Here is a 12,257-nt window from a genome sequence, read left to right as displayed (position 1 = left end):
TTTAGGGAACTTTTAGTATGTTATTCCTGACACATTCCCCTACTTCCATACCAATTTTCAGCTTGTTACTAATTTCTTCCTTTCTCCACCCTATCTTTACTGGACTATTTTTCAACATTTCTTCAATAGCCTTGCTCAGTTCTTCAAAACAGCTTTTGGCTTCTTAACCTTGCTATCTTCACAACACCCTACAATTTCCTCTGTAACCTCGTATATGCATAGCTTAAAAGCTCTCATCTCTTGTTCATTGCTGTTTCGATTATTGACTTATTCTTCTTTCTTAATTGAAAGACTTTTTGCCAGCTTTTATGACTAATTTACTTCTGATTTTCATTTTTTCATTGAAATTTTTTTGATATTTTTCATATTTCATAGTAGGGAGGAGAAACAAGATAGCGACTTTAACAGTTGATAATACACATAATTTGTACAAAGAACAGTACACATACATCTATTGTCAATTTACACTACCTAAGAAGTTCGAAAAAATAACTATGTACAAAGTATTTATAAAAGTGCATACCTCTATTTTCTGTACCCTTTTCCAGTCTTAAGTCAATAAAAGCCGAGAACATGGCCGTTTCTGTGAACCATTCTAAAAACATTTGCAAGCTTTTAGACTCAACAGCCTTGATGAAGGACTCTCTCTGCAAGTAAAAAAACGATATATGAACATCACACCTAAATTAAATTATATAGTACTATCAAGTGCATATACTTATACTCTGGCTTGTTTATTTCGTCAGTTTAAAACCCACTGAAAGTACTCACATGGAACGTACTTATACGTCAACACGGAGTAATCACTAAAGCGCGAGATGTACAATTGTGGTGTAACTACAAAATGTATGAGTGATAACACAGCTAAGTTATATTTACAACACAGTTAATCTTTCCCCTCATGTATATCGAAGTACGTACAAGAGTGTCATTGTAAGGCACAATTGAACATCTACTTACGAAAACCATGTATAATAACTCGTGACAATTTTCTGCTCAACCAAAACCTAAACAATTTAATTTGGCAGAAACAAATGAACACAAAGTAGACTTTTACACGTAGTTACTTAAAACAACCAGTAGGGAATCATATTTTTTAAAACGGGAAATGGTAATTTTCGATCCAGATTCGGATTATACACGAGGAAGTAAACTTAAGTTTGAAATATTTTCCCCTAAAATGAATCCTTTTGTCCTCTAACGGGTATAGGAAATGTAATCAAAAGATCTTTTTAACAAATTGAATGTCATTTGTTTAAACGTTCGCAAGTTGCCAATAAAGGTTTTTCTTTCAATTGATATCAAAGCGTCAAGGAATCCAAATGGAGAGTAGAATTAACATGAACTTTATTAGATCTCATTAACCTTCAGAAATTTGCTGACAACCTATACAATTATTCAACAAAGTCTTCTAATTGTGCTTCGTCAACGTCCAAATGCTCTTGCAGCTCTTTTGGATCCCCGAAGTTGCAGAAAGACAATCTTCACTTGAATGTCCTCAATAATCGTACAAATTTTCTTTATTACGTACATCATGCACATTTAAACGTTTATGAGCATATACTTTTGTTTCAACATCCCCTCCTTAACCCAAAGTCACAAGTTATAACTGCAATCTTGTGGGTCCCTGTGACCAATCTCTGAATCAACAAACTATTCACACAGATTGTCTCTCATAAATTGCTACGTTAGGGGTGATCATCTTGTTGAAAGTGTACAGCATTATATAAGGTTGTCTGAAAGGTATTGAGCCTTTGGAGGTCAAAATTGAGAATACATTTTATTGTTAACAAATATTATGAAATCACATATGCACGATTTTGTTCGATGATGATCTGCCACTTTTCCAGCAACCTCGTCGCTATAGGACTTCTCTTGTTTATGGTCAAAAACTTATTTTTTTAAAAGGTTATAAGCGTATGTTTTATAGCAAAGACTTTATAATAGTCCTGTATTATTGAGGAGAGTAGCGAAGAAGAGTTTGATCAGGAAAACACACTGATTATAGGAGGTGGAAGGATAAATATATTTTTACTTTCAGACGAACGGTTGTTGCTGCGGAATCTGAATCGAAAATTAACATGATACCAGAAAACATAAGGAAAAATCTAACAATAAGTTAATATGACATGATAATATAAGTAAAAGAATAATGGCTGGGATGATTGAGGTTATGACAATTATAGACGTCTGAGCACAAAAGTAGAATAGGTGCTTACTTTTCAATACCTAGGAAGTACTATTAACGAAGATATAAAACCTGAACATCAAATAGAAAGCAATCGGGGTAAATGGTGAACCTGAAGATGACCATCATGATGAGAGTCACACCATGTTAGTCAATGAATGACGACGAGTTACAAAAGGGACTCACATGGAGATTATTGCACTGTATGAAGCGGAAACGTGGCCGTTACGAAATAACGACAAAAATACCCGACTTTGTATTACTTGGAACAGTAAATGAATGAGGAATATTGGGAATAACAGAGTAAACGAATATAACTGGAAATAATTAAAACGATATTAGGACACTGTTCAAAGAGAAAATTGTACTCCAAATAAAGTGGTAGAGGGTATGGTGGAAGGAAAACAAGGTAGATAGAAAAATATTAAATTAATGGATAGTATAAAAGATATAATTTATATGTTAAGGCAAAGAAGTTACCTAAGGTAATATGGAATGGAAATTCTTAAATTCGTAGCAAGTGGCTTACCAGTGACGAAAGAAAATTATGATGACTGTGTTGATAAAGGGAGGATGATTTGGAGAGGAACTCGTAATTCAAGGAGATTCCCATTTCTTTGCAATTTTGACGTAAATTTAGTTGGAATGCTCCAGCATTCTAATCGTCTCCCTCAATTTTAGGTTGCCAGAGATGCCAAAACCCATATCTTAAGTGTCGTTTTGGTAGCCTAGCCATCTTATCAATTATCTGAACATTATACATCTTAATATACAGTGTGTTACAAAAATTTGTCACGATATTTTAAGAATGAAATCTTCACATCAAAAGAAAGTTCATATGGACCTGTGATCGGAAGTGCATAATTTCGTAGTTATAGGGTGCCGAAAACGTGAAAAAAAATGAACTTGCCGAAAATGAACTCAGAACCTCCATTTTTAGAGAGACTGGGGGTACTTGATCACTCTCTACCTACCTCTCTAAAAATTAGTGTGCAAGTACTGGAGCATTCTTAAACATGGATATTTGGATAGTTCACTTACCAATTCCTTAGTGATGTCTTGACCCGACTACGATAGGTCCCATAGTAGTGGAGCTATGAACTTTTCAAGTTTTCTTGTTTCACGTTTTCGGGAACCTATAATTCCGAAACTCCCCACTTTTTGAACACAGATCCATATGAACTGATTTCTTATTTTGATGTGAGGAATCTGTTCCCAAAATATTGTGACACATTTTTGTAACCTAAATTCAATCTGGCAAGTAAGAAAAAAAAAAGTACCATAAACCAAGAAACAGGTACAAAATCATTTCTGTTTTGATATAAAATTCTGCTTACACTTTGATCAGGAATCATTTATCCGGAGCTTCAGAGAGCTCAGTTTACGTAATTGAAGCCATAAACCCTTTTTTTGGGTTTGAAGTTAAACAACATTATTTCAGAATTCGTTTCTTCTTTAACACTTTCAGCCCCATGTGTATCTTTTTGATACACAGTGAGGGTTTACTGATGGACCACGTGTATCAAATAGATACACATTGGCTGACAGTGTTCATAGCAAACTGTAGTCTGGTCCCGGGATGAAATTTACTCAAACAGGGTTGGGGCTGAAAGTGTTAAAGTTGTATCATGTCAAAATTTTTAAAAGAACTTATAGATAGTTCAGACAGCAGGTTCAGAGCTGATTGTCTTCAAAACTTTTAGCTGTAGAGCTATGTTCCCGCCTTAGACTTCTAACCTGCTCCATCCAAAAATACACATCTAAAATAATTTAGTAGTGGCGCAAGAGATTTTCTCTGAAGGCGCCAGAAATTCTGAGAAGCAAATAGTAAAACTGAGCATCCGTGGACCGAATAGGTTCAAAAAGCAAAGAATTACGTTTATGGCAAATGACTATTTTAAATACTTTAAAGATAGCGGAAGATTTAGATAAAGCTATGTGTAACTGTATAGCTCCAAGGGTAACACCGATTTCAAGAAAAAATTATTTAACTGATACAAATAATTGAATAATACATTCCCCAGTCAAAAATAATGTTTTAGAGTGAAAATTATTAGAGTGAACATAGGTGCGTAGAGAGAAAATGATGTCTTAGAGTGAACATTAAGGAACAGAGTACAATAACGAACTTGCAAAGAGAGATCAGATACAATTCCACTCAATACTCTGAAATGTGCACTTTTGGTTAGAAGTCTATGAAGGGAACATACTACCTCAATTCTACAGCTAATAATTTTAGTTATATTCAGATCCGAAGTTAATTTTATCAATTTTTCAGTAATATTTAGCTCTTAAAGAGAAGGGTTCACTTTTTGCTTCTTTTGATGAGCTTTCGCCTCTTTAATTCATTATCACGGTCATGGAGACACCCTGTATATACACTAATGTGTATATGACCTTAGATCAATAAACACATCTCGCGGCATATAAGCTGGTTACTATGTTGTTGCTATTTATAACCAATATTAGTGTGCTATGAAACTGAAAATGATATATTCATGTTCTTTTCGTAACCTGTATTAGTCAAAATTTTCAGATGAGTGTTGGGTTGCCTCTGAACAAGTAGTATAGTAGTAATATCAGAGTTCCTACAACTGTGTCTGACAGGCTCTTCAATTTGCAAGCAAGCACTTTCAGCAATTTCTGTAGCTTAGGAAAGCTAACAAAAACAAACCTCTTTTTAGGATAGCATTTTTTTTTTTTTTTTTATGATACTCTACAATAGAAATACAACACGGCAGCTTGAAAATATTATGGCACCCTTGTTTATCTTTGTTTTACAAATACTGCATCTTGAAAGAAGAAAGAAAAATTGAGCGAATTTTACTTAGAATGACTTCTTACCTTGTCCACTACTGTCATTTACCTGAATTTTAGTATGGGTCATATAATTAAAGTAACAAGCTATGATAGTAAAATATAAATCAACCATTTTAAGTTATGTAACAACTTAATTAGCGTAACCTCGAATCTATATGAGCACACATAACTATCGATCCGTTTTTTACATATTTGAACCTAAACAATTTAGATTTCATTTGAAGGTTCAAAGGATGATCAAATATTTCAGTTTTGACTGCCACTTAGCTATAGTTATTATTAATATTCTAGACATCTTTACACATCACATTTTTCATTTCATTTGCTTACCTCGAACACTTTTTTGCCATCTTGTTGAGTGACAATATGATTCTCATAATGGCCACAAACCTCAACGAACATTCGAAGGAAAGCTTCACTGACCAAAACATTCCGTGAAGCGTCCTGAGGCTGAGTAGTGTTTGTTACTAGCTGTAAAGCCATTTTTAATGCCCTTGTCAACCGTGAAGGTAAAATTGTCGCCTCATCGCCCACACAATGGAGAATTTTGGACTCATCTAAATCGACAAAAATTCCCTAAAACAAATGACAAAATCACAATAACAAATCTCACTCTGTATTAAGTTATGTATGTCTACTATATACTAAATTAACTGAAAGACTTAATTTACATATCTAAATATATATATATCCAACGATCTACAGCAATATACTTTTTGACACACACATATTTTATATGAGTATATAGGTTAAAAAAATGGTCTTAGTACCCAGTTGTTTTGTATCGCTTAACTGTATATAATTTTATTAAGGATCTTGAGTTCGGTGATCAAGAAAAATTTTGTTAAAACTATTCTTATAGACTTGTCTCTGTGATCACCGAATTCAAATATATTTGGAACACATTGGAACACATACACACACACACACACACACACAAAAAAAAAAAAAGAGAAGAAAAAGAAAGAAAGAAAGAAACTAGTTGCCAGTAAATTAAGATGTTAGAGCAGACAGGAATCAAATTTTCTATTAGTTTAATGTTCAACTTTCAAACTTACTTTAAACTGAATGTTTATTTATCGTAACACATTTCAAATTAATAAAAAAAATCAGTTCTGGAGGCTTATTTAAGGCACAGTGCTTGACAGCACATTTACAGGTTTAAATTGAATATGAGTTTTATCAAATTCAGCATATTAAACTCACTGAAGTGCTCGCTCTTCGTCCGGCAACAATAAAATTATTCAAGAATTTTCAACACGTTCAACCAACTTGCTTTTCACGCGAGATCAAATTTATGGAGTTCCAGAACTCTCCCAGTTTGAAAATCTCACCTCAATCCAGTGGTTCAAAAATGCTTACTCCGAGCGTTAGGCACAAGGTTGAATAAAATTACGCATTTTTAATTTTAAAAATTACTCCTGCTTATTATTTAAATTTAAACTGATTGTTTTATTTAGATCACTTGTATCCTGATTTATCTTAAAACAGTATACAATTTAAATAATACTGCTTTTTTTTTAAACTGGTGAACACGAGAGTTTCCTGATATTATGTTATTATATTTTTTTTTTTCTAAAGTGCTTCTCACACGTGACAGTTACTCAGTAGCAGTACTTTATTGCTCTTCTCTCAACATATAAGAGTGAGCGATCACAGTGAGCCTCGGAGTTCACTTCTCAACAGCGGCGCAAATCCGTCTTCACCATCAGAGGAACACAGTTGTCTTCAACATTAGGAGGCGGGCAGATTTAAGGCTTATTCCGGGGAATGTCAATTTCATCTCACTTTCCTTTGTGGCAATCGGACAAAAATCATCAAATTTCTCCCCAAAAGCACATTTCAAAACACATTATTGGGGGGACAGTCCCCCTCGGTTCCAAGATTGGAGGGGATATGTCCCCCTCATTCCCCCGGGATTTGCACCAGTGCTTCTCAATAATTGGACGAAAGAAAGATAATTACGATAATTTTAGTATATTTCTTTTTAAGCATCTTAATCAGTAAAGAACCAAAGTACAATATGCTATCAATTTGCAAAATGCAAAAAATTTCTATTGAGTTGCACAATGTAAACATAGGTAAAAACTGAATTTATTCTTTTGTGCTTTGCATCTATGGCCGTTTTAACCCGTCATTTATGAGGGATGACGTCCCTTGACGATCACACTACCCGGGGAAGTGGGAAGGAAGGAAGGAAGGAAGGACCTGGGACCTTTATATTAGGTACTATCCAATCACTTGCCTGGTAAGGGTGAGGGAAACTCAGAAAAACTTTACTCAGGATAGCTGGCTTGTGAAAGCTGTTACGCTTTAACAGTTTCTTCAGGTTGGCCATTCTGAGTGAGGTTTTTCCTTCATTTTCCTCATTTACACCAAGCGAACGTAACAAAGGTCCCAGGCGCTTCCTTCTTTCTCCGATTCCCCGGGTAGTGTGATAAAATGGGTATACATGCTAAAATGACATACATGCCGAAATCCTAGAAATATATAATTCTTAATTCTTATAAAAATAAATAAATAAAACTCTTTCCTGTTTTCGACCGATAAAAATAAATAAATAAAATTCTTTCCTGTTTTCGACCGATTGTTTTCAAAGGGAAGAACCGTTTATGCTAAGTATAAGACGGGTATATTTCAACCCTCTTTTCCATCTCCTTAGGGTGCACATTTGAATCGAAAATTAGACAGAAACCCAACTCGACCCAATCTGTAAAAAAATGCTTCCAAACGTTGCGGCCATTATAGTTTACAGAAAATCCATTAATTTTGAACACCCTTAGAATATGCATTTTAGTGAAAGTGGCAAGATAAACCAACTGGCTCAAGCAAAATGCTAACTATACTTAAAAATTCATTTGAAATATTCACCAATTTTCCTGTGATGCTCGTCGATCATCAAGTAGAACGTCGATGTTATTTTAACACATTGAGAATAACACAGAAATATTTCTCCCCTTTCACCTGTTTAGAAGCGAAATCTTCTAAAACGCTAGAGCAAATGGCCATTTATTTGTTAATAAGGAGGTTCTATATGAAATGGCCCGTCTTCCGAACATGAGGGGCTTGTGAGAAACTATATTTTTAGCATACATTTTAAACTCTCTTTCACCCCCTTTAACTGATTAAGGAGCAAATTATAATGAACAAAAATGTCTCAAGTGGGGCGAAATTTAGAATATTTATGTAAGTTATGGTGAGGGCGTTACTAATTGGTTACACTTGTAACTACCGCCCTCAACGCAGCTTTGTTATAGATTCATATTCAAAACGGAAGAACAACCTATAGTTTTATACCTAAGAATGTGGAAAAACAAAAGAAGAAAAAAAAGAAAAGAAAGAAAAAAGAAAAAGGCTTTCAGAAGTTTGTGAACTTGACAATTGTATTTACATGTAGGTTTTGCACCTTACAAACATTTCGCTCTTGACAGTATCAACACGACTCAAACACAACGGTACGTTGCAAACCGAGCACATCCATCTGGTGCGGACTGGAATTTTCTTTGTGCTGCAAGCCGTACACAGTCTTGGATACTAAAGATTAACATGCTTGTAGCTGCTGCCTTCCCTTCTCTCTTCAACGAATCCCATGTTTGCATTATAATCTTTGACTATGTTAAGACAAAGTACTTCCAGACGGCTTCCATCTTTGTCCTTCCCGATAACAGACGAGGCTTCGGACGGTTGATGCAATAAGAGTTCAACTTAACTCCTCTATTGTTCTTCAATCTATACAAAGCAATTCCGTGCTTACAGAAAAATCAAATTATTCTCTTTTTATGTCTCTCATTGTTAAACACCGGAAGATTTTTCCTATTATGATTTATAGTTCCATATGCAAAAATTTGCTTTTGCTTCAAAATGTCGAATAGGTCATAGGAGGAAAAGTAGTTGTCCATACATATATATGATTTCTGCCTTCCATTCCTTCTATTAAGTCTCACTCATGTTGCCAAACCCTGTTCCCACACTTTTGCTGCATACACTTGGAATTTCAAATTATAGCAACCAAATTTTGTATCCTCGTTTTACAGGTTTGTCTTGAATGTACTGTTTCAAGGAAGAACGTCCATGAAATTTCACAATCACTTCATCAACAGCAATCTCGGCGTGAACGTTGTAACAACGTAAGAATGACTCGAACAATATCAAGTAAAGAGCGAACTTTATATAGTTTGTCACAATCAGATGAATTCTTTCCAGGCTGCATCAAGTTATTGTTGAAATGGAGATGAGAGAGAAAGAAACTAAAGCATTTTACTACCATAAGACGTGAAATGTATTAGAATGCAGATCTGGGTCATTTGACCAATAGTCCCGATAACTTGGTTTCCTCAAATATACATGTACACGTTAATTCCAAAAATACTCGTATTTCATCGGGGTTAGTTGGAGTAAATCTGTTACCACTAGGTCAGTAAAGATTTGTTTGATAAACGATCACGTCTATCAAATCACCGTCAAAAAGTAAGGAAAATAACTTGTATGGAGTTCGGAAATCATCAGAGACTGCTAAATTTTCAGTAAATGGAGAAACAGGCAACATAATATATTTCTTATCCCATGATACCTCTTTTCACATCCTTTGAACGCGTACTTGCTTCTAGAACAATGTCTATTTCTTCCACTTCATCCACAGGCTGTGCACCTGGTAAATTGCTTTCAATCATCAATATCATTTAACCTCTGTGTTATTGCGACTGCCGATACATGACTTATAATTCACTAATATGTACAAAATACGCCACAAGCAAACAAGAGACCCACTTGTTATTGACTACTGCTACAAATGCACTTCACACCAGAAAAGTATGACGGATGAGAATAGTACCGCGTTGCAATTGTGTCATCAGACATGGGCGGGGGTTACAAATTGAAACCACAATTTAAGTCGTAAGTTTGACACATCTTATAACAATGTCATTCCATAGATGAACTGATCAACTGATACGATGATTGCAAAGAACATACTTCAGTGAACTTTCTGCAGGAAACAAACATACTTTTAATTTCAAAAGAAAATTACATATTTACAAAATATATCACATGAACACTACAGTTTTAGATCAAAAAACGAAATAATCAAGTTACATCCATCTAGTGGATATCAAAGAACTTACAAGAAACACATTATAGAGTGTCTGTCCCACAATGGTCTAGCGAAACAACGGAGTGGTTTCAACGTGTAACCACCACCCATAGAAATCCAAATTTTGGTGGTTACAGTATAAAGATATAGTCCTTCAATCGGGTAAAATGAACATTTTAATGAAAATTACATGATAAAATTTGGCTAGATTGAATGCTAACTATGATCAAAAATTCATTGCAAACATTTCACTCATTTTTACAGTATGATGAGACAGGCAACGTTAAACTGAATACTGAAAATATATATATAGAAATTTCCCCCCTTTCTTCCCTTAGAAGCGAAACTGATAGAAACACAGGGATATGTGTTCAATTATTTTTAATGAGGAGTTTATATATCAGTTTCCTAGCTTGAGGGGCTCCTGAGACACACCACTTTTGGCAAATTTTGGTCCTCTTTCCCCTTAGAATACGCCTTTTAATCAGAGAGATACGTTAAACACCCAGTTTGAGGTACGTACTAACTATGTTCAAAAATTCATTTCAAAACTATTTTTCATCGGTTCAGCCCATTACATCAAAAAACGTTCGTTATGCTAAAAAGGTTATGATATGTATTACCGCGATATGTACAACTCTGAACTAAAAAATGTAAATAATTGATGTAAAATGGTTTCAAATTTAGTGTAGAGTGTGAGATAATCAGTACACTATCAAAATTCTTGGCCATCACCTGTAATCTAAAAGACTAAGTGCTTTGTTTAAGCTTGCATTATTAAGATCCTACCATTAATAGCCAGTCTCAAGACTTACATTTGCTTAGTGTCCCAGATCAGATATATCACATTTTATTTCTGTTTTAAGCAAAATTAATTTTATTTAGATCACTTTCATTTAAGTCCATCAACTCTGGCTAGGCACATTAAATTCATCAACTTCAATGCCCTTTCAAAATGCCATTTGCTTGCTACTTGCAAATGAATAAGAAATTCGTATTCTGTACCTTGTTTTTCGCCAAAATCCCAGTATTTTTTGCGAAAAATAAGATACAGAACAGCAACATATGATTATGATTGAGATTTCATTTACGATATTTTCCACAGTAATGGTATGAAGATGTCAATATTAACACAGGAGTTGCATATCATGAAACTTCGTTACTTCTACAGTGTACTGGAAACAAATGAACATTATTTTATAATAATTTGAATCTCAAATTCAAACCGTCCTTCCTTTTTCTTTCCCATCATTCATTTCTATGCGAATTGCTAAAGGAAGAAATCCAGTCGTTCTTATGTATTTCTGAAGAAACGTGCCAACAGGGACTGCCATAAAGGCATACTCTCTAACCTTCAGAACAGTTTTTGTGTCTCCCTCTCGAAAGTTGCATTTCAGTTATAAAATATATTTTCACGTCTTGTCTGAAAGAATCTTGAATTTAAAAATAATTGAGTTATAAATTATGAAACATTCTGTATTGGCATTGGAAGAGCGTACAAAATTTTGTTTCAAGAAATTGTTAAAGAGAGAGGAAATGAAAGTTTATTTGAGTTCATGTAAACCATAAATATTGTTCGCACACTGCTGCACCATTTTCAATGTCAGAATAATTTTAAAATGAGAATAAACTTTTTTTTTAACTTATGGTTTATTATATCATACAAACGTATAACTGGAGAATGATGAAATACGTATCTACAAATGTGTAACATTTAATAAATACTGCATTATAAGCACAAGGTAGAAAGTACACTTTGATATCTGGAGACTTATCCTATATTTCAGGATCAAAAGTCCGACCACTTGTGCAAAGTCACACTGCCACACGCTGGCTTAGCACACAGCTAAGATTTATTGTCATTTGCTTGCGCTGATGTTGATAAAGAGTACTTTCTTCTGAACAATACAGAACAAAAACAATTCACAATAAAGGGTACGTCTCGCACTTTTCGTATTTATTTTACTTACTTTTAATAGTTAAGAACGTTTTCCTCCTTTGAGTCACTTTTTGGGGTTCCCATTCACACACAATACTGAGTTTCGTGTAGACAATTCTTGTACACTCTGAGCTGCTCACAGACGATGTGCTTTATGTGATTCCCATTTAAGGGTAAAAAATGAAATGAAATCTTTGAGTTTTACGTCCCACGGTTATGCC

General features: G+C 34.4%; 1 protein-coding gene across 1 annotated transcript in view; it reads right to left on the bottom strand.

The window, feature by feature from the left end:
- The window catches only part of LOC145662706 (uncharacterized), a gene marked incomplete in the record, with an annotated part of 269,285 nt that overhangs the window by 26,185 nt on the left and 230,843 nt on the right, over positions 1 to 12,257 (bottom strand). The window contains 2 exon segments of the mRNA XM_081728557.1: positions 524 to 647; positions 5,339 to 5,584. Of these exon segments, the coding sequence (XP_081584683.1) occupies positions 524 to 647; positions 5,339 to 5,584 (370 nt within the window).

The sequence above is a fragment of the Thermobia domestica genome, chromosome 10 (assembly GCF_964235325.1).
Source record: "Thermobia domestica chromosome 10, izTheDome1.hap1.1, whole genome shotgun sequence".
NCBI classification, from domain to species: Eukaryota; Metazoa; Arthropoda; class Insecta; order Zygentoma; family Lepismatidae; genus Thermobia; species Thermobia domestica.
Note: the sequence above shows the minus strand (reverse complement) of the source record. Positions and strands in the feature narration are given on the sequence as shown.